The sequence below is a fragment of the Talaromyces proteolyticus genome (assembly GCF_021365285.1).
Source record: "Talaromyces proteolyticus strain PMI_201 chromosome Unknown BGW36scaffold_1, whole genome shotgun sequence".
Classification (NCBI taxonomy): domain Eukaryota; kingdom Fungi; phylum Ascomycota; class Eurotiomycetes; order Eurotiales; family Trichocomaceae; genus Talaromyces; species Talaromyces proteolyticus.
This window is the reverse complement of record NW_025764277.1, coordinates 2,555,745-2,577,849: the sequence shown is the minus strand read 5'-3', so window position 1 is coordinate 2,577,849 and position 22,105 is coordinate 2,555,745. Positions and strand designations below refer to the sequence as shown.

The 22,105-nt window shown below is 44.4% G+C and overlaps 8 protein-coding genes across 8 annotated transcripts; 3 read left to right on the top strand and 5 right to left on the bottom strand.

Moving 5' to 3' along the window:
* Positions 1-132: 132 nt before the first annotated feature.
* On the bottom strand, positions 133-654 carry BGW36DRAFT_422142 (uncharacterized protein; the record flags this gene model as incomplete). The annotated part of the gene is made up of 1 exon (XM_046219660.1): positions 133-654. One exon carries the CDS (start codon positions 652-654, stop codon positions 133-135), a length of 522 nt encoding a protein of 173 aa, XP_046078213.1.
* Positions 655-1,885: 1,231 nt separating this feature from the next.
* BGW36DRAFT_353992 (uncharacterized protein) lies at positions 1,886-3,792 on the bottom strand (the record flags this gene model as incomplete). Its single annotated transcript, XM_046213486.1, has 3 exons — positions 1,886-3,439; positions 3,514-3,686; positions 3,747-3,792. The coding sequence occupies 3 exons, from the start codon at positions 3,790-3,792 to the stop codon at positions 1,886-1,888; spliced, it is 1,773 nt and encodes a 590-aa protein (XP_046078212.1).
* A 702-nt stretch (positions 3,793-4,494) lies between these two features.
* BGW36DRAFT_332853 (putative extracellular dioxygenase) lies at positions 4,495-6,053 on the bottom strand. The gene is made up of 2 exons (XM_046212865.1): positions 5,025-6,053; positions 4,495-4,960 (listed from the first exon to the last, which is right to left on the bottom strand). Exons 1-2 carry the CDS (start codon positions 5,743-5,745, stop codon positions 4,587-4,589), a joined length of 1,095 nt encoding a protein of 364 aa, XP_046078211.1. The 5' UTR covers positions 5,746-6,053; the 3' UTR covers positions 4,495-4,586.
* A 2,341-nt stretch (positions 6,054-8,394) lies between these two features.
* On the bottom strand, positions 8,395-9,668 carry BGW36DRAFT_311196 (NmrA-like family-domain-containing protein). Its single transcript, XM_046212468.1, has 2 exons — positions 9,021-9,668; positions 8,395-8,911 (listed from the first exon to the last, which is right to left on the bottom strand). The coding sequence occupies exons 1-2, from the start codon at positions 9,552-9,554 to the stop codon at positions 8,450-8,452; spliced, it is 996 nt and encodes a 331-aa protein (XP_046078210.1). The 5' UTR covers positions 9,555-9,668; the 3' UTR covers positions 8,395-8,449.
* Positions 9,669-10,369: 701 nt separating this feature from the next.
* BGW36DRAFT_367840 (nitrosoguanidine resistance protein SNG1) lies at positions 10,370-12,087 on the bottom strand. The gene has a single exon (XM_046214922.1). The coding sequence runs from the start codon at positions 11,823-11,825 to the stop codon at positions 10,527-10,529; it is 1,299 nt and encodes a 432-aa protein (XP_046078209.1). The 5' UTR covers positions 11,826-12,087; the 3' UTR covers positions 10,370-10,526.
* A 2,069-nt stretch (positions 12,088-14,156) lies between these two features.
* Positions 14,157-16,416, top strand: BGW36DRAFT_353988 (uncharacterized protein; the record flags this gene model as incomplete). The annotated part of the gene is made up of 4 exons (XM_046213485.1): positions 14,157-14,599; positions 14,663-15,203; positions 15,266-15,351; positions 15,480-16,416. 4 exons carry the CDS (start codon positions 14,157-14,159, stop codon positions 16,414-16,416), a joined length of 2,007 nt encoding a protein of 668 aa, XP_046078208.1.
* Positions 16,417-18,841: 2,425 nt separating this feature from the next.
* BGW36DRAFT_413474 (uncharacterized protein) lies at positions 18,842-20,033 on the top strand (the record flags this gene model as incomplete). Its single annotated transcript, XM_046219253.1, has 8 exons — positions 18,842-18,961; positions 19,043-19,078; positions 19,166-19,256; positions 19,278-19,346; positions 19,443-19,484; positions 19,512-19,620; positions 19,648-19,825; positions 19,866-20,033. 8 exons carry the CDS (start codon positions 18,842-18,844, stop codon positions 19,971-19,973), a joined length of 753 nt encoding a protein of 250 aa, XP_046078207.1. The 3' UTR covers positions 19,974-20,033.
* A 258-nt stretch (positions 20,034-20,291) lies between these two features.
* On the top strand, positions 20,292-21,951 carry BGW36DRAFT_286078 (histidine phosphatase superfamily; the record flags this gene model as incomplete). The annotated part of the gene is made up of 3 exons (XM_046210381.1): positions 20,292-20,624; positions 20,694-21,505; positions 21,561-21,951. The coding sequence occupies 3 exons, from the start codon at positions 20,292-20,294 to the stop codon at positions 21,949-21,951; spliced, it is 1,536 nt and encodes a 511-aa protein (XP_046078206.1).
* Positions 21,952-22,105: the final 154 nt, after the last annotated feature.

The window sequence follows — 22,105 nt, the reverse complement described above, 5'->3', positions numbered from 1 at the left end:
CCTACCACTCTATCCACGGATTCAAGCGTAAGTCGTCAGTATATCTGCGATGTTCTCGTCGTCAATGCAACATTTTATTAATGAAGCTTAAGAAATATTTTTCAATCTCATTATATGATGGAAGTGATATTTCTAGAACCCAGACCATTGGGGATGAGTTTGGTGAAATGAATGCATGAAGGTCAGCCTGTACAAATCCTCCATCACTAGAATTGAGCTCGTACTTTTGTCAGCTAAGCCTTGTCTCTTGGGATTTCTTCCGTCAGAACCTCGAAGAGGATTGCCATTCCCGTGTTTGTCACTCTGTATGCTGAAATTTAGAATTATCTCTAATAATAGTTGTTGGATCTTGTGGAGGCCCTTTGAAGAAGCAGCCCTAAGAGCATTATCATAAAGGAAAATCTGGATAGAATTCTTCTTTTGCTTTAAGAAGACCTTCACAACCTCCAAATTGCCGTATTCGAAAGTAATTAGAAGAGCGTGGGCGAACTGATTTACTCCGTTCCTTAACAAAAACGTCACAACCTCAAAATCGCCACTTTGAGAAGCACCAAGAACCGCAGTGCCATCCATCTTATCCGGAGCATTAACACCCGCTCCATGCTCTAACAAGACCCATACAACCTCAAGATGGCCTGTTTTCAGAGGCAGCATGAAGAGCTCTGCCACCCTCCAGACAACTGTGCTTCCCACTCAGGAAATTGACACCCGCTCTTTTTTTAACGAGATCTCCACGATTCTAACATTTCCTCTCCATGATGCCCAACACAATGCATTTCTTTCTGATCTTGGTATTATTTTGAACAGCCAGTCTATGGACCACGTTTCTATGTCCATTCAAAACATCCAACTGAAGTGCATTCATCTTACGAGTGATCTGACGAGAATTCGCTGAATTTGGCACAGCGGAATCCCAGAGGATAGAGAACCAAAAGCCATAACATGCAACTTCAACATCATAAATACTGTCTAGTTCTTCCTCTAGTTCATATTATTAGAGGAAGGCAACTTTCTTACATCGTCAGGCCAATTTTCGGCAGCGTATCGAAATAACGCTAGAGGTCCCACTTGCATAGGCTTGATTTCCTTTACGATCATACCTAAACAGGTAACTGAGGCAAATCCGAGACATCAAAGCCTCGACATTCCCCGATTCGAAATGCCACTTGCTTTTTAATCTTTCCGTTTGTCTTTCATTCATCAGGAATTCTTTCGCTGTCTTATGAATCAAAAATAGATCTTTGAAGTGCGAACGAAGACGAAGAGGCGACATATACGGTGGATTTTCTTATTCAGCCCCTCTGGATTGAGCTTATTTATAATTTTTGATGTTTGTCCACTTGGTAATATGGAAATTGCAAAAGCCTCAGCTGTTTCGTCTGTCTTCAAAGGACGTCGCTCACTGACAATTATTTGTAGGATCGTTCTCACCTCTTCAACCTTGCTAGTTGTTACTCGATCGAGAACTTTTTCATATGCCGCGTTGACTGATTAGGAACTAGTTGAATTAGCTGGAAAACTCGAGTCTTTTCATTCTGAATCTTCCTCACTGGCCCGGAATTCTTGGCTTAAATTCCTAGTCAGGAGTCGCCTTTACGATGAAATCCAACGAAGTTTCCAACCAGTTACGAAATCCTATCCTCGAATCCACCCCCAGTGGTGAGAAAGGGAGTGATTAACTTCCCAATAGTCCTTCATGGATGAATTTATATATGTAGTTATGTCGCATTAAATTGATCAGGAAGTTATTCCAGTTATGATAACTCTTTTCTCATCATACACCTAACAATTTAATTTTGGTGTCAGTTTCCATTGTGCTACCAGGATATCATCGCTAAAAATGATACATACATAGATTGATACGAAATCAAAACGAATGGAATGGTTACACGATATTAACCTCCCAATCCTCCTCCTCACTCGCCTGTCTGCCCACTACACACCCTGTTCGCTGCAATAACGCTTCACAACCTGGTGGCATCTGTCGATGCTGCCGACTCAGATGCTCCATAAACCCAGGCAAATTATCAAACACCAACGCAGGGGTGTTATGCATTGCCGAACAGAAAATACATCCAAAAAGGCCGGCCGATCCATCTGTTACTTTCGGGACCTTCTTCATTTGGACATGCGACTTTGCCAAAAACCTCCATTTATATCTGACTCCTGTAGCTTTATCGACTTGAACACTGTCATCAAAAGTTAATGTTGACTTGGCTGGTCCGCCGCGTGCAGGGCCCTCGTAGGTGCACTTGGAGCAGCGCCAATATAGGATATCGCTATAGAATCCAACGGGTCGTTTGTGGATTTGGAAGGATTTCTTCAATCCAATCTGTAGTTTCCACGCTCCTTTGCAGAACCCGCCGAACTGGTTGTCTTCGCTGGGCAGATATAATTTCATGGGAGAAATGGATCCGACGCTCCCCCGGAATGAATGCGATGTATGTGATCGGTCAGAGTTGTTGGTATCTGTGTTGCGCGAGTAAATGCTACTTGTAGAGTCGTTTCCCACGCGCTCTTCGTAAATCGGCTCGATAGAGGAGTCATTTAGCGGTGAGTTTAGTAGTGGATCAGTACGCTTTTTATTTTGCTGGGGAATGGGCAGTGCCTTAGTTGGTGGAGGAGGCATTTCCGGTAGTTGAAGTCGTAATTCACGCATTCTGATCTCCCGATCTCCACGTAGCGCAGGGTGGATATGATCCAGGCTATCTTTCCCTGGAGAAACCGGGCTCGTCTTGCTATTACTATCATTACCAGCATTGGTTGGAATCCGTTTCTTCATACGAGGCTCGGAAATTTGGTGTTGTTGACGAAAGCCTGATATGCCCGAGTCTTTTGACGCTCGTGCCGGCGGTTCGTATGTTGCAGGGCTAACTGGTGGCGAGAACGAGAACATCGGCGGCGGCGACGACGACGGTAACTGACGAATGACTGGACTCATCGCCGACGGTATTGTATCTGACGAATTCGAGCTGCATGTGGATAACCGTGATGAATCAGCGGCCGGGGTTTCTGCTGGAGACATTTTTGTGGCCGGAAACAAAGTCCATCCACCGTTGTCACTTATGTTTATACTCGCATGCCTATTACTATTGCTCCCACTTCTGCTTCTGCTACCTTGACTCAGTGGCGGCGGAGTTTTGTTACTTGTCTTGGACAATTTCCTATCCCTCGGCACCAGAGGCAGTGATTTCAACGGTGGAGACTTCGTCAGCAGTGGCGGTGATCTTGTTGCTGTCGCGAGTCGCTGATACAACTGACAGAGCGCCATACTCGAATCCACCCGGCTATTATCCGAGGCTGTCTGGAGCTCATCCATATCAATGGCGATTCTGTCATTCGCGAGGTACATGCGCAAGCTAGTTATGAGCGTCATTTGCAGGTTGATGATAATATCTTTCAGTTGTTCGCACGCGATATGGTCGCCTTGGGCATATGTCTGCCAACAATTAGTTTCTAGTTCTTAGCAAGGCGCGTATACTGTTATTGACGGGGTCTGCGGGGTGTAACTACCTCGCCGAAACGTCGAAAGTCATTGTCGTACTGTGCTCGAATAACCACTGGGCCGAGGGTCAGTGAGCTCTTCAAATCGTCGAGGGCTTTCGTGCTGCCTGGGCGGGTTTTAGGCGCGCCTTCGGTTCTGATGCGATCGAGCAATTTGAGAGCATCGTTATACGCAGAGACGACTAATCATGCGTTATCAGCAGCAGCAAAACAATTCACCAGAGTAAAAGATAAACACATACTGGTCGCCACGCATGTGACCACCGCCGACACATCTACGTCCGCCATGCTGTCTGAGCACCGGTCACTCAACCATCCATTTGATTGCTAGCTGTTGCGTTCGGTGTGTGGGATATTTTACTCAGCGAGACAGCAATATCGGTCACGCCACCAGAAGCGTTGAGCACCTTTTAGTACTCTTAACACATGAAAAACGAACTAAACAAGAGCCCCTGGAGGGGATATGCCCATTGGCCAACCCACATGGCAAATGCTCGAGGCTGTGAGATAACACGATAAGACAAGCGACGAGGCTGGAGCGCTCAGCTGTGGATCAACGATTATGACAGACAGGCTAGCTGCCTGGTACAGCACTAGAAGCACGCCGTAGGTAGCAGTGTTTGTTGCATGCATGAATAATCGCCGATCGTGAAGTCGCTCTGCATGACCCAACCAAGCATGTTCAGTAATTTCAGCTGGCAACAAAGTTTATTAGTAGCTAATGGCGGGTTAGGAAGGTAGAAATGGGGAACGAAGGATCGCGGCAATTTAATGGATAAGGAGACCGCCGGGCTTGGGCCAGTGGCGATCGCGCATGAGGAATGTAACTTTCGGAAGAGTCAAAATCAGTGTTGATTGGGCTACAGGTCGAGTCTATCGGCGGTTTGACCCCTATCTCAGTTAAGAAGGTAATTATTTCGCAGCCAATCAATCCCAATTGATAATATTGACATCAATAACGATATCGAAGCTACGAGATATATATAACTCGTCTAAAGACAGACCATTAATTGACATACTTATAGACATATATAGCGTCTGAAAATATCTCCCTGGGGTCACCGTAACCCTCCCTTGCACCTTCAAAAAGGCTGGCTGTTATCATTCGCTTCCCCGCCGTCGGCTGTATACTCCGCTGCCGGAGTGACGGTAGTGTCCTCCGATGTATTAATCACAACTGAAATCCAGCCAAAGATGCCGTCGGAAATGTCGTCGCCCAAGAACACATATTCCACAAAGGGATCGATTCCATTGTCTGCCTCCTGCTTGAGAATCCAATCGTCGGCGTTCTCCGTAAGAGTCTGCGTATTGGTACTGTAAGGATTAGTCTCTTCGACGACGGAAATAAGGTCCTGGTCGAAGAAGAGCTGGCCAATATGCGAGACGTGAGACGAGTAGAGTCCGGAAATGGTGCCGTTTGCGTAGACGGTTGTTTCATTGGCAGGGTGGGACAGAACTATGCAAACACATTAGATATACTACCTCGAGGTGGTTATCGGAAATAAATGATGGATACATACCATGAATGTGAATGGCACGACCGGTGTAATGTCCTGGGAAGATGGTTTGGAACTGCACCACCCCATCTTCGCCTGTCTTCTGAACACCTCTCAAAAAGGTCGTGTTTAGATTGCTCAAGTCGTTGGTATTTCCATTGCCGTTTGCAACAACACCGGAGTATACACCCGTAGCATTGCAATGCCAAGCATCAAGATAAACTTCCGATACAGGCTCACATGTACTACTATCAACTAACTGGATGTCTAAGTACAGTGGCACGCCTTCTTGATTTTCGACCAGGTTATTTCGAATTAATTCACCAGTGACATAGTATGGTCCCTGAGTGACGTCTTCCGAAAGGACGCAAGTACCATTTGAGTGGAAAAGAATTTCAGGATCAGTCGAGGCAGTCAGCCCTGTCTGATTGGAGTGGTGGGTTGTATTGAGGAGGGTATCGAAATCACGCGCTTGCAAGTATTTGTTGCTGATGCTGGTTAATCCCCGGGCTTGTCGTATTTTTTGGAGAGTAGCTTCACGGCGAGCAACGTTTTGAGCTTCATAACCACGCGCTTTCAGACTAGAGGAAAGACAGGAGCCGATGCTACGTGAGTGCAGCGAATTGCTTTGGAAATAGGCTGCACGAGCTGCGGCTTCAGCGTGATGGTCCTCCCCCGGATGAGCGACGACGAGACTAGAAAAGCTGGCAATGCCGAGAACGACAAGGTTTGTGAATTGCACCATTTTGGGGGGAGAAATAATTCTGGATTGGATATTGAATTCGGAGTTCAACTTTGAGATGTTTTAAAATGTTCGACAATATGGCATGCAGGACATGGGACAATCAATCTTTATAACTGCACGCTTCACACTTACCTTCTCGAAATGACCACATTACGCAGTCCTATAACTCCATATTTCTTTAACAACATTAGTGCAAAAGCCGGATTTTTCCAAGCACGAAAGGAGCTTACGACGACATTCCCATGCCAAGAACGAAGCTGCTCGGTACTACTGTTGTATATATGTGGTCCCATTGCATGAAACAGCGTAACATTAATCTATTTTTTGAGTTGAGCTATTATATTAGTATGTCCTACCAGTAGTATTATGTTGTTTAGGACCCACGCGTATAAGAATTTGGCCTTCACGTGGAAAGCATCCACAAATCTGGGGCATTTTGGGGTTAGCTTCATGCTTATATATGATCGACGCGCCATAGTACAATACCAGCTTAGATGCCCAGCTTTGTTGACGTACCGCGGCACAGGTATCGCAATGGAAGTGCGTAATACATATTTATTTATTGGTCGTTCCATGTCCCACTTCGCCTTGGGAAACCTGGGCCCTGAAGCCTGCTCAGTATCGGCAGTGCTGGACCCGCTGGATTCGTCATCTCAGCATGCGTCAGCAAACAGGCGAGTACATTTACTCGCAGTGCACAAACGAGCAGGGTTCTACGGTTATGCATCAATATTAATCAAACAGATTAATTTTGAGCTGAACTATGGAGGAGTGGCAACTGTAGTGTCGCCGGCGACTTTCAGTGAGGACTTGTTCTTACGACTAACGGAGAGAGTTTTATCGCGGTTTGGAGACTATAAAGAATTAACAATGAAAATGAGTCTTAACAGATAACTACAGCTTCTGTGACTGGGCATTTGGACTTGGAGAATGGGCCTGTTAATGTGGTGCGGTATATATGATTTGAAGACTTTCTATAAGGCAAATTTTAGATTCAAGGGCCTAAAAATATTAGGAAAAACAAGGAGATAGTTTAAAATGAGAACTACGGAATCCTTTTTGGCATCACTTGATAAGCCGCCTAGTTTTTAGTAAAAGAGAAAATCTTATATAGTTTTAGTTATTACTGCGAAAATCTAGGATCATCGGCTATTTGAAGTAGAGAACTCTGATATCGGGGTGATCTTCTGTAGGGTCTTATCACCATCCTTCTCCATGTTATGAAACTATTCTTCGATAATTCTCTGTCGTTGTTTGTCTCGTACCTGGAAGGAAACTTCGAACGGCCTCGGACGTGATCTGAAGTGATGCTCTATATCCCACTCGTCTACCTGGACCTTCTGGCCAATTTTTACAGCATAGTCAATATTGTATGCCCATGATATCCGTGTAATTACGATGCGTAGGCTATTGATTGCCATGTACAACCCTAGACTCCAAACATATAGAAATCTAGCATTAGATATTACTTCTGAAACACGGGAACTACGTGCTTTGTGATTGATGGAAATATTGGAACATCGTTTGTGGCAAAAAATTATTTGTGTTTATCCCAAATCTTCCTTGATTATTTTTAGTATATTAAGCTGTACATCAAATTGGGCTTTTCCGCGCGTCTTTTATATATTAACTTAAAACGTTAGCTATGAACAAACATTGATAATCATTCAAGTAAAAGAAAATTTCTTCATTCCCAGTGTGCTCCTTTTTCGGCCTTCTACATATGCAGCCTCAAATTAGAGTATATATCCGCAATAAAACACATTACTTATACCATTAAGAAGCCTACCCATGAAGGTGAACACTTTTTGGGGTAGTGGTTATTTGTGGTCAACAAATCTGCCCGGACCTACCCGGTTGGGCTTCAAATACTCAGGGATGCCATGGGGGTTTCATTACTCAATTGGCTTGGGACTAAGCCGATTCCTCTGGCTGCATCTGTTCACGCAGAGGGTCTGCCTCGCTTAGACTAGGAGGCAAACCCTGAGTCTCAGAATACCAGGGGTGTGGCTGCCTGACCGTCACACCGTTACATGCCGATTGCTCCCTATATGCACCTACATCACGCACGTTTCTTTATACGGTGATTGATTTGTATGCTTGCGTCTGACAAGCATATCTCTGGCGTAAAAACAAGGCCAAGAGTTAAGAGACTAGCTGGAATAGCAAGAGAATTACCGGAATTGACTGAATATCTCAATGAACTAGGACGACACGATTGAAAGACGAAGTATGTATAAAGACGACAAGATATAAATTACAACGCTGGTGATCCGCCAAAATTTAAACGTTAGTAGCAGGCAGAGTAGTTTTAAAATGGACGCCTCATCAACTCATCTGAGTCTTTATCGTGAATTTTCTTTTCACGAACCTGGTGTTACCACACCTGCTTAGCTCTGGGTCTTCTGTCTTGTCTTTTCCATCATCCTCACCCCGCTATTGTTTATCTGCAGTCGTCTCCCTTCAGATTCCTTTGAAAAGCTCAACCAAGAGGAGGGGCTTCGAAGAAACAATGTGCTTTCACTATTACTCGCTTTCTTCAGGGAATTTCATATCAATATCCACCGATCCACTATGACCATACATTGAAGCAGAGAGTGGAAGACTCTATGATGGCGCATGGCATATCAGAAACATGTATTATTTATACAACTAACACTTAATGCGGACAACTAAGTCCCTTTTATACAAACCTTCCATCAATTTAAACCACCTTAATGAACTCTGCAGTAGTCATCTTGAAAGCATCAACTGTACTCATGATTTTCTTTTTGTCCTCCTCCGTCATCAGTCCCTGTACTGGAATCGGCGCCGTCCCCAGAGGTGTCGTCCAGCTCTTTTCACGACTATCAGCCCAGAAGGCAATCATCTCGCCCATCAGATCTCCATAACCGGGCCAGATGGCACGGTACTTGTCGAGAGAAATTTCGACAACTTCTGTTGATCCCTGTGAGGTTGCTAGGCCGGTACCTTCGCCCCATTTGGCGAGATACGACTCCAGTGTAAGATCCTCAACGTTACACAGAACGTAGGTACCGCCAGTTTTAGGAGGATTTTTGATGATGGACCGGATGAAAATTCCAATATTATGACGTGCGTCGCTTAGAGATGAAATTGGAGTTTTTGCATCAGCAGGAAGAATTTGGATATATTTGTTGGCAGTTTTCTAAAATATTATGTTAGCCCACATCCACTGAAATAGAAGAGATTGGCGATAACAAAAATAATAAAAATAACAAACACAGGGGGGAAAATGGGAAATGGAAATTACTGACAATATGAATTGGAACGAAGACTGGATAGAACACATTCGATGAGAAGAAGGTAAAATAGACAAAAGTGGTTTTTGCTAAGAATTCTTTGTCTTGTCGAATGTAATCGTCTACCAATGATTTATTATCGAAGAAAGGGACGTTGAATTTGCCTTTCGACAGGGTATTGCTGTTAGGCAAAGTGCTCCAGATATAATGCTCCAGGGTAGACGTTTGCTTCGCTGCCTTGATCATGTTGGTCGCTTGGGTGAATTCGACTTTCTTCCCACCCTCAATTCCGAGCTGCATAGCTGGTTCGAAGAAATTAGTGATTGCAAAGATTGCATATGCGCCCTGGAAAGCCTTGACAAGACTGGCTTCGTCGTTGAGGTCGGCCGCGACGATCTCAACTCCTTTATTCTCGAATGTCTTTGCAGCATCACTGTCTGTATTGCGCGTCAAACCCCGAACTCGGTAATTGGGGTCCTGGAGAAGTGCGTCCGCAACAGAACCACCCTGGGTGCCAGTGATACCAACGACGACGACGAGTTTAGGCATGTTGTTGATATGAGTGTTAGGGCAGCAATCGAAGATGTTCAATTAGTTATGATAGATAGGTCGACCTGAAAGGTTTAGAAGGCTTTAGATTTTCTTTGGTTCTCCTCACTTTTGTTCTATCGAACAATTAAGATAGTAGATTTGTAGATGATTTTAAGATGATGGATGATCCTACGATGATGCCCTTCTTAAATACTCTCTCCCAGGATAAGTATTAAGCATGAACTTTCCATTGCAAGGCCAATATTTGTCAGTATGTATTTGTAAGAATAAAATTTATAAGCCGATATTTACAGTTCATGACGTTGAAGAATCACAGGAATTGTCTGCTCTTTCCTGAGGATTAGGATACTGGACTGTCGACCGTTCCGTCAATCTTGAATCCGCAGATCCCGCATCAGCCGTACTACCCTTTTCTTTTCTCCTGTCAAGCATTAACGCAAACACCATCGATTAAAGGATATTAACGGGTTTCTAAATTGATATGGGTGCTTAAAATTGCATATTATAGAATATATCAGTAAAAGCCAACACTTACACAGCTGATACAACTACTTGGGGCCCTTACCATCCGTAATCATCACTGTAACGGAAAGTGTACTAAGGCCTGTAGCAAGATATACCAGGCTGACAAACGTGGATCATTTAATACAACTTGGAAAATTTGACGCTATTTGATCAGTTGCATCTAAGCCATTTCAATTCCTGAAGCGTTGTCTTTGTCGCCTGAAACCTCACTATACAACTTATTAGTGATGAAGAACTCACTCATGTATGTATGTTTAATGTTAGTTTACTTATATATGTATACTCAATCCATCAAAATGTCTATGCAGATATCGCTAGCTGGTAGTACAGTGGTATAACGAATAAAACAAAGGGCTTGAAACTACACGAAAGTTTTCAATTACTTTCGCGAATATAAATGCATTACATCAGTTAATGACTTTTTCGATATTCCTATTTCTTTTGTCATCCCGGGTGCTCTCCTCCTGTCGACTGAATCACCTTCTCTACCTTTTCCTGCGCCAATCCCGCGTAGTGAGCACGTCGATAGACACCAATAGAAGTCAAGGCCAAGCCCACAATCTCATAAGCAAAAAGAACAGGCAATGCATAGCTCAATTGAGGATTGCAACCGGAAGACCAGACATCAATCAACACCTGAAATACACTATGAGCCGGGATGGCGTAAGCCCATTTATAGAATGCTGGTGATAGTTCAAATGGGAGGAGAATCGACGTCACATTTAGCACGATCCATGTCACTAGTGCCATGGGAACGTACTGCACGGGAATCCATATAGTGAAGACATCAAAGGCCAGAAAATTGAGGTGTGCAAAAAGCCAGATGACGACCCATGTAAGCACAAACTGATTCGCGTTGACGTGCCATCCGTATCGGAAAGCCCATATTGCTCCAGCGGTACATAACGAACCGATAAAGGTGTAGATTAAAGAGATAAAAAGGCGAAAGAAAACGATATGGTGGGATGCCAGACGAGAATAGAATTGTGATTTTGCAAGGATTGCGTTGACAATACCCACGTAGAAGAATTCTTGCAACAGAATCAGAATAATCATTATCGTGTTGAAGACTAGTCTCTCGCCCTGGGTGGTTGGCAGAATATTGTTTGATTGTAATACCCAAGGGTTGGCGAAAGTTGCGACGGCGACCGGATCGGTGCCATTTAGCATACTCAGGATGGGTTGAGTTCCATTGAGCTTGGAATAGGATATGCGTGCCATGTCTAATAATACACCCAGGTTGTTTACGAGGGCACTATCTATAGTGCTAGGATAGCGTGCTTCGTTCCAGATGAGTGTGAAGACTTCGTCGGGATTGTAGACTCCGCTACCTGTGAGTGCGGCAGCTAATCGGGTCGAAGCATTCGGTGCTATATAAAGTGCTCCCCAGTAGTCGATGTTGCAGACAGTAGAGAAAAGCGTGCTTGGTTCTGGGTATTGTGAGGGAGACTGCTCAACCAAGGAAGGGAACGCAGGGCCTTCCAGCTGCTGGTAGGCCTCTCGCACCGCAGATCCGATCAGTCCGTCATCATCGTAGTCGACGAAGACGATATTGATGTTGTGAACATGTGTGTTTTGCTGAGAGAGCGATCCGAAGACGTAAGAGAAGAGTGCTAGGAACAGGCATTGAAGCAAGATGAGATTAATCCCTGCAGCTCGAAGAACGGCGAGGCTAGAGTGCCGGATCGAAGCATGTAGAATGCTTATGCGTTCTGGGTGGAATGCTTTTGGATAGAAAGGCATAGGAGACGATACTTGTCAAAGCCAAGAATTGGTATGCTCTCAAGAATTTGATGTGAGGTGCTAGAGCAAGCTGGTGCAGTACATTCCTGAGCAAGGTTGACCTCTGATACAACCTCACATTCTATATCATCGTAAAGCAGAAGATATATATGAAACCCCACGAGAATAAGATCTACTATATACTTACTAATGTGTTGAATCAATAACTAACTAGTTATCGCACGCCTTGTTGTTGACATGTCGGGGTGGAACTGCGGATGCTCGGCAGGGTTCGGCTAATCTTGAGCCGCGAGCGGGCTGTCTTTAGAATCGTCATAGAGTCCGTATGTGGCTGGTCGGATAGAGTTTGTGCTCCCTTCTACAGGGCGGTCGCGGTACTGCCGGGATCTGCGGGTGGATGAATGGGAATATGGCGCATTGTCCATTTTGTCAGCTTAGAATGACTGAAAATTTTCGTTTCAAAACACCTAGCATTTCAGCTAACCATCTTCTGAAAGTTGAATAATTTAATAGATACCTAGAGTCTAATATTGATATCTAAACACTTGAAACGTCAACGATCCCGCATATCTCTTAACTTGTTAGATATCGATTCGAGTTGTTGCACAACGGAATCTTCTAAACCACGAATTTCTAGTATTGTTTCGATTGTATCTCAATAGCTTCTGAACTTCTGACGGAGGATTTCATTAGTCTTTTAATCCAAATCTGGATATTAATAGGCATATTTGGTATTTATATCAAATGAAAATCTAATATATTTGAAAGAGATTATATATAGAGTGAAAGTCTAAATATGAAATAGTCTAGGTATCGTTTAGTCTCTTTGCATATACTTAAGAGAAACCAAAACCACGTGCACGATCATTCCAAAGACTTATCCTAAAGCCAGCCCTAAACCTATCCCTGTCACCTAAGAAAGTGGAGTACGGCCGTAAAAAACCAAAACAAGATTGTCAGATTTAGTGGTAACATCCTAAGTAATCTGATATCGCGTTAAAAGGTTTGAGAGTCAACTTGGCGTGTACGAAAGGCTAAAGTATCCCCGGTTCTACTAGGATGATTTGCACTGCTTGAAAATGTGGGACCTGGCCCTGACAAGTTTAGACATCTAGGACTCAGCCTTAGCCAACATAGGATGAAGTAACCAACTCTACGTGAAATAGTAAACTTACTCGTAGCTGTTAGGCCTCATCAAATTAAATTGCTTTGTGTAACTTGTAAAATAGTCTACCACGGTCGTAAGGGTTTTGCAAGGATTCGAAATTACACTGTGCTACCTTTTTTCCGTTTTGGGGTAATGCATTCGTTGCTTTCTTTTGCCAGTGCTGCATTAGTGCAGAAAACTGAAGCAACCTTGCGTGATAATAGACCAAAAAAAGAAACCTAACAGGTAATTACAATATTTATGGGGTCATTATTTCTGCTCTGTCAATAGGGGTGGTAAATATGTAAATATCCGTATACGTAGGCACAATCTGTATTTTGATTCACTATTCTTCTTTGCGCCTCAGACTACGAATTTATAAGTCGGCTTGATCAAGCTATAGTTGTGGACCCACGCTGATAACTCTACTTATAATAGGGAGGGTTACCTGTACCCTGGCTTCTCCCATCAAACTTGACTCAATAGAGACCAACGTTGGCGCTGTAATTTACTAGTCAACCCCTGTGGCGCGACACTCGGGGGACCATCCATCGCTATATTGTCTCTAGTATGCCGGTGCCAGAAATGGACCAGAGGCCAAAATTGGAATCCCAAATTGCGGCGAGACTATTCTCATAATTTTTATTGGTCTCAGCATGACTCTTATGCGAGAAATGTCCTAAGCGATATACCTCTAGCGTAGGACTTCTTTAAAGCAAAATCTCTCTTGTGAGACGGGTTTGTGACAGGCACTCACGTAGATATCTTAAGTGGATGGTCTCCTGCGTGAGACTCTTTTTAAACGAGATCTCTCTTGAGCGAGATGACTCCTGAGCGGGATTGGTCCTATGCAACAGTTGTGCTGAATGATTGGCTTGTGCAGTTCGCCATAGCCTTGAACACAGCCTCATGTTCAGCCTAACCTAGCCTACCTAACTGCCCTTATGACAAACTAATGATGTTGGTTCTGTCAGTCCAGCCCAAACCCCCATATTTGCCTAGATCTGCACATTGGTGTCGAGTATCGCTTCGTAATGGGCGGAGTTTCCCCACAGCCAACTTTAGTTCGATCGCCTCGCAATCAAGATTCACTATTCTGCTCTATTTAATTCCCGCCAAGCCTATCAACAAAGCAATCGAATTCATCAAATCGTAGTTGGACCCAAAGCTTTGTCGTTGAAGCCATGAGTGAAGTTCTTGGCATTGTCGCGAGCGGAATCGCGATAGCTCAGCTTGCTCAGGCTACGGGAAGTGCTGTTCTAAAGCTCAAGCAGCTCTGGAACGAAGTCGAAGATACCGAAAACATTATACAAGACCTGATAGACCAAATTGACTGCCTTGACCCTGCGTTGTGGGAGGCAGAGCAGATATTCAACCAGAACATTCTTCCCTCCCATGTCTGGGACGGTACAGCGGCAAAGAAAAGCGCCAAATATTGCCGTATTGCTCTACAGAAGTTAACAGGCATCGTAACCGATTTGTCCGCCCAGATAGATTCGGCAAAGCGGCGCCAGAAGAAGCTCGGCATCGTGAAGGCTGTCCTGAAAAGGAAGCAATTGGGAGCTATAGAGAATAGGTTGGCGAACGCAGTAAGAATTCTACATGTAGCGCAAAATAGCTACCTAATGTGAGTGTCGCACGTCTTTTCCATGTTGTGGACCAAATGAATACCACAATTGTGCTCCGACAGCCCTCTCGACTCTTCTTCCCAGACGATTAAAGTAACAAGTTGCAGAGCGCAAAACACGGTGAAGCCCGATCTCATAGCTGCTAAGGTTGTTTCTCTGCTCAATGCGAGCTCTAGCCGCCAGGAACTCGCTCTCATAGACCAAGATCAGAGCACAGGTTGTTGTCACAATGAAGACGGCGATCCCACTGACAATCCTCCTCGGCTCCGGGCAGAAATATCCCAGGCGCGGGTCAACGGAACTGGGCCGTGGAAGACGACGTCAACCACTGAAAGACTGGCTTTGGAGCGCGCGTATAACAGCCATGTTGTGGAATTCCATCCTCCATTGTGGCTCGCTGGCTGGATGCATTCTTGGGACTTGAACGTTCGCAGGTCATACGCTGGCTGGGATGCGAATCTTCGCATCTATTCCATCAGGCCACGTGGCTCAGAATGTTTCCAGGCTACGCAACGAGGGGATATCCATCAGCTCAAGAAGTTGATGATGACTAGAGAAGCGATGCCCCACGATCGGGACGATCTCGGCTGGACGTTATTGCATGTAAGCTAGTCATCTCGGTGGCGGCGATAAAACAGCGTCTTCTAACCTGCTATCTTGCTCAGTATGCAGCGCATAGCATGAATGGGGAAATGGTCAAATTTCTGCTCGGATTAGATGTTAGCCCCAATGAGACCAACAACTCTGGCATGTAAGTACTTCAACCGCACAACAATCTCAATTATTTCATCCAGAATGCGACACATTGGACATCCATTTATATCACCCCACCTATAAATTCCTAACTTGATATGTGCCTGACATGTATGCCCTGGTCAGGATCCCGGTAGATTTCATATTCAAGTGGACTACATTCTATACCGTACCCTCAACGACAAAATTACTTAAGTTTGTCAATGACATCTCAGATACTGGATTTATCCCAGATGTCGGACCTGACGTTGAAATCGATCAACAAGCTTGCAACTGCCCGATTACGCCAATTTGGGAGCAGTTTCAAGCGATGCAGCCGCTGGCTTGTCCTGGGCACATTCAAACTAGTCTCTCATCCCGACTGGCCAAAGCGCGTGAGCTTGTTCCTTGTCCGAGCACGATCGAATATATGATGTTTTTATTGGGTCCTGAGTGGTCCGAGGGCCCACAAGTAGTGTGCAATACGGTGGATACAGAAGCATCCCTGATACATACGGCCTCAGATATAATAGTTAGGCTTGAGGAGAACATGGTTCGCAGACAATTACCGGAGGCTGAATTCCCCAGATGGATTTCTTTTGCCAGAGAAGTCATTCGGAACTGTCAGGACCTTCATGTACTTGAAGGTCCGAAATCGTGGGAGACGCAGTTTATGCCTTTTACGCCGCATGAGAACTGCACATTTACTCCACTTGTTCGCATTATTTGCAACTACACTGTTATACACGGCCCAAGCTGTTGCATGAAGGCCATTCGAACTTGGCTCCGTATGTTGAAACAGACTGGTATCGACCTCTGTAGGTATGGGCACCGCGAGAACCAGCTACTCCATGACCATCATCAACAGATAAAGAGATCTTTCGTGTGGCACGTTAAATTGCGCTATTCCGGGCGTCGTCCTGATGGGACGTGGCATCTTCTGGGCTTCAAGTTTGGTCCAGAAGTGGAAGATTGGGATATATGGTGGGACGAACCTACAGACGAATTTGCTGGGGACTTCTGGGCACTGGTTGAAGACCCGCCTCTCCACATTCCGGGGGAATGGGTTGAGACAGACCCTTGATTCAATTATCAAGAATAGCCACGGAAAGCGAGATCACGAAGCGGTTGAAATTGGCGAAAGTAACCAGCCATTATCTGTTGGTTGCAAAAGGTGTGAGACTCTGGGCGCTGTTTTTGCAAAAAATGTCGCAAGCTAAGATCTTTAGCTTTTTTCCCTTTAATTTGCTAGTAGATCTCTTTAACATCCCTGAACTTCATAACAAAAATTCCATCACTGAATGCCATAGAAAGTAGTTAAGCATGTCACGACCGTGTAATAGAAGTTTCATTAACAATAAGCCGCTGGGCCAAAAGCCTAGAATATTGAGGATGGTGAATCCTCTCTACTACTCAGGCTGCCACAGCCATCACACTCCCTGCCATTCACACTGTGGTCAGTGTGATGACCAAAGCTTTGATACTGATGGAGCTTCACGCATGATATACTTCGTTTAGAAAAATTCATCCAAAGTTCCAAGGAAAAGCAAAAGAGATTTGATAATGACACTAAGCAGTTTAATCTGAGGGCCAGAAGAAGAATATAAGGCTCGATTTATAGCGCTATTTAAATCTATTATATAGCCGAATAAAAAAGAATTAGGCCCAAAATGGACCCTGCCTTTTATAATAGGTTGTAAGTAGGTATTTCAGAAAAAAGACATCAGGAGCACCTAACGAGTACGAAGATGCTATTAAAAGCAACATATTGTAGCGGTCATGTTAGGTAATGTGATTTGTGTCTTGTTGGTGCCATCGCTACTTGAGCTGTAGTCCGAGGACGACCTTTTTCGGTAGTCTTGACACGTAAAGGTACATTAAGTCTTTAATTTTTGCAGCCGTCAATAGTCTTCTAAGTCACGTCTATTATGTCTGTCTGCCCGAAAAGACGAAAATGAGCAAGTTAATACGCCTGGTGTTTCTTCCCTGCCCAGATGTGCTTTGCTCATCTTCAATGCTATTCTCAGAGGAACCGAAAACCGTATTATCCAAAATTATCGCTCACTCGAAGTTGGGAGGTAGACATAGTCTATACCCTAGGAACGACTATGTAGCACTGGCAGGTTTCCTTCAGCAAATAAATGTCAACGGGCATTCGCCGCTGACCTCCGATGAACCATTCGTGGTGATCTATGACGGCCCCAAAAAGAGCTCTTTAGTATTTCACCCTGTGCCACTAGTCTCCAGAACTTCTCGGAGCAGCTGCCGGGACAAAACAAAGCGCGTCTACTTTTCCTACGCGGATTTTCTAGTTTGGACTGGTTGGAAGCAGTATCAGACTCCTACGGCGTTGATCCAGCTCTGTACCATAAACATCTTCAATTTCAAACCCAACAAAACGCTGTAATATTGCCTTAGTATACATTCCCAACCCTCCCGTCATTTTCCTCTAATATTTTCCAACTGACTTTCAAAATGATATGGTCCGAGGTAACACTGTTCTAAGTGCAGTGCCGGAGAATATCGAACGATTGCGACTTGAAAATTCGGAATATTTTCGAAAATATTTCTTAAAATTGATGAAATCTGCGGCATTAGGAGATTCAATGGTAAAGGGCTATTTGTTGCTGAGTCTGAGTCGCAAGTTTAGTCTGATCGATCAGAAAGTCTCAATCGGCATCACAAAACTTGGTGACTCATGGAATGGTGGGTGGAATTGCTCTTGCTTGCTACGAAATAAATCAGGGTTGTTGCCTAGATGATTGAACTGGGCATTATTCTGCTGTGATTTGGATGGATAATGCACGCGATCTTAGTCGGAGTTATCCAAACCTTGGTGTCTAACAGATCGCTCTCGCGCCCCTGGACGCCTTACACTATTCCCATACTCCAACACCGAGATCGCCTGGCAGTGCGCGAAGAAATTGAAGACTTAATGCCACATCGAAAGGCTGTTACGTCGTGGTGAGCAAGTCGTTTGAAATGCTTCAAAGTACGGACGTGGAAAGCACGCCTCTGGGTGATTGGCTAAAATAATTGACTAGGGAGCGGAGCCGCCACAATAGCATGAACATATGACAGGAAAAGTCCGTTTAGTGAGCGATATTCGTGTCAACGTAATCAGAAAATGATCGCCCGGTGCAATAAACCAGGCAAGGCGGACTGACGTCGAGGGACTCCATTGTCAGGAGCTGTCTCTGCATTTGCTGGGTGGTGAAGTGAGTCACAAAACGACCTCCCCGCTTCATTGTGGGAAGTGAAGAACAATTCAGGAATATTATTAGAGCCAGCTGTCCTAGTTACTTCTGGTTGAGTTTACGGCGCTTTATCAAATGCCACATCGGACTCGGGTATATAGGTTGTTGGCTGCAGCCCGACGGCGCGTAGAGCTTCAGCAGAAGAAGAATAACGATCCAGTATGGCTGGCAGCAAGATTATCACTAATCTTTTTTTTTTTTTTTGGATATACTTCCATTTCGATAGCCGCCGCTGTCGGGCTGTATGCAACAATGCTGGCACTGCTCACCATATCTGTATTTCAACCTCATGCTGTATACCTGCACGCTATTCAGATGATGTGGTTTAAGAATCTTAATGTCCCCAAAACTTTTGGTTTCTTAAAGAACCAAGTCACTCCTTTCTAAGTTAGAACACCTTACGGTGAGCACCCCTACATTTGACATATTCTCCCAATCGAATTATATCGCAAGCATGAAGAATCTCTGATTGTGGAGCTGATTGGTTTCGTTTTAGACATCACGCCTAGATTTAAATTCTAACTATTGCGTGATAATCCTAATGCTGATTTGATTCTTCTTATGCACGGTGCTAAGGGTACTGTTGGTTTAGGATATAAAGTCCCTAACTACCATGTATTACCCGTTAGTCAATCTGGTAAGATTTATGTCTTGGCATTTGATTATTGTGGATTTGGATGAAGCATAGGCTCATTATCTGCGAGGGGTCCTATACTAGATGCGCTTACTGTTGTAGACTGGACTATGAAAGTCGCAGGTATCCTTCCCTCTTGAATCCTTATATTTGATCAGTCTAGAGCACTGTAGTAAGGATTTATTGTGTCTGAACAGCTTGCACTGTAGTCCCTGCCAGTAACTTTTGCTAACACTGTTATTGTTATGCTATTCGTTAATTGTGCGATGTTGGTCTCAACTTATTAAGTGATAGGAATAACCCTAATCCTATTACTATCTGAGAAGTTTTTTATGCTGTTTAATTACCTCCGACGCTTTATACTAGACAAATGGCTAAGTAAAGACCGCATTGTGTAGTATATTGGTGCTAATGAAGTTAATAGCAAGGAAGACCGCCTCACAATCATATCTGTTCAGGATGATTATAACATTTCATGTTATTCTATGAAAGTCGTCTTCTGGTATGCAGTTAACGCTTTGATACCTTTGGGTATAAGTTATGAGGAATTTGAAGAGATGAAGCTGGACTTAAAGGTTGATCTAGGTGCTGCCGGCTCGCTCGTAGAATGGAGAACGGATAACGGATAACGGTGTGATTCAGGAAGAAATACTGGAAACTGGCTTGCATGATGTTGTCATGAGTTCTCCGGTCGTCACGATGGCTGTGATGCGTATTTTCGAAGTGGCAGATCTGTCATTCACGTGTTGAATTAGATCAGATATACAAGTGACATGTATTTATTGTTTGTAACTTATGTCTCCTTTATTCCCAGCCCTAATAAAAATATATTTGAAATATTTAACATGTCTTTAAAATTATCTTGGTTCATATTAATCCGACAGGGGTAAAGTAATGCTGTGGGGCAAGCGGCAAAGATGACACTTCATTGGTAGAACTACGACTATCATGTATCTGCTCAAACTAGCTTTTTCTTTCATTCTCCAACATCCCCCGCAAACAGATCTGAACCAGTGCGGAGGTATGGGTTTGACACGGGCAATTTCAGGTGTAAGATATTAGGGAATTATGCATTTCTTTCCTGGTCTACTCGTCGGCTTCGGCGTTCTGACTATTATAATATCAATTTTTCTCAATTCAAAAGTGACCCCCGTATTACCACCTGCATCTCATTTCCCGGCGAATTTAGTGTGTTCATCAGGAAATAGACCCTCGAACTCTCCATATTTTGCTGGCTGGAATACCTGGTTTCACCCGGAACGCGTCTCATCATCGGGCCAATTTCGAGAATGGAACATTTTGCACCATCTAGGGGGAAATGGCCCTTGGATTCAAAGAACAACACCCAATTCAATCGAGAACTCACTGCCTGATAAATGCGAAGTAGAGCAGGTGCATATGGTAAGTGGTCGAATAATCTCTAATATACATTCATAAAACTAACATCGAGTCCAATTCCTCTCCTTATAGCTTTCACGTCACAGTGAGCGATATCCTACCCGCAATGCCGGAGAGCGCCATTTAGCGCTTGTTAGGCGCTTGAAAGACTTAGAAGTTCCATTGAATGGATCACTTTCCTTCTTCAATAACTGGACCTATTTCACCCAAGTTCCAGAACGGGATTTCGACCAACTCACTTCCACTGGTCCATACGCCGGCACCCTAGGAGCTTTTACCACAGGAACTCGCTTTCGTACTCGCTATGGCCATTTACTACCTTCTCAGGGCATCAAAACTAAAATATGGGCCAGCGACTCACAGCGTGTCATCGAAACTGCGAAGTATTTTGCCGCTGGGGTTTTTGGAATTGACTGGGAACAGATGCAAAGGGCCGAGGTGGAAGTAGTACCAGAGACACTGGACCAACATACCAATACCCTAACCCCCGGCGACACTTGTGTCCGGTATATTGAAGATACTGCCTTGGGTCATGACTATGGCCGGAATATGTTGGCGGTATTTCAAAATGCGTACATTCCTCTTATAGCGCATCGCCTTGTTGACGAGGAGAACAACCAAGCTGTGGGAAATTTGTCCGCTTTGGAAGTATATGGCATGCAAGAGATGTGTGGATTTGAATCTATTGTTCGTGGAACTAGTCCCTGGTGTGAGCTATTCACTCCCAAAGAATGGGAGCATTTCGAGTATGCCAGAGACCTTCTTCACTATTATCGAGGTGGACCGGGAAATAAATATGCAGCAGCAATGGGATTGTTATGGCTGCATGCTACGGGGCAGCTTCTGCAAGCTGGGCCCGAAAACGGGACACTATTCTTTAGTTTGTATGCATTCTTTTGACTGCTTCTTGATGGGTTTTTTTTATTGATGAATACTTAGTGTTCACGATGGTGATATTGCGCCCATGCTAACAGTTCTCGACCTGTTTCCTGACCCTAAATACGACCCGCATCTTCCAGTCACGCATGTCGCTGAGGATCGTGTATGGCGGGTATCTACTGTGATGCCCATGGGAGGAAGAATCAGTTTCGAGCGGCTCCGGTGCAGTGGATCAGACAACGTATCTAATGGGACTTATGTCCGCATTAACGTTAATGATGATATTGTTCCGCTACCAGGCTGCAGCTCGGGGCCAGGAGAAAGCTGTCCTCTGGAGAAATTCACAGCGAGGATTAGCAGGAAGAGAGAAGAACTTGGCGGGTTTGCTGAAGTTTGCAAGACGAGTGGACTCGATACAGGAATAACTTTTCTCAAGCAACCAGGGTTTTGAGAGAGCGTTGACTCTGGCCCTGAAAGATTGCTGTGGCTACCTTAGTGAAAATAATAGGCGCTGAATGACATGAATCATATGTATATTATACGGCACTACATTGACAGACAAAATAGAAGCAGGACGGACAGAGGTTTCTATTTTACATTACAAG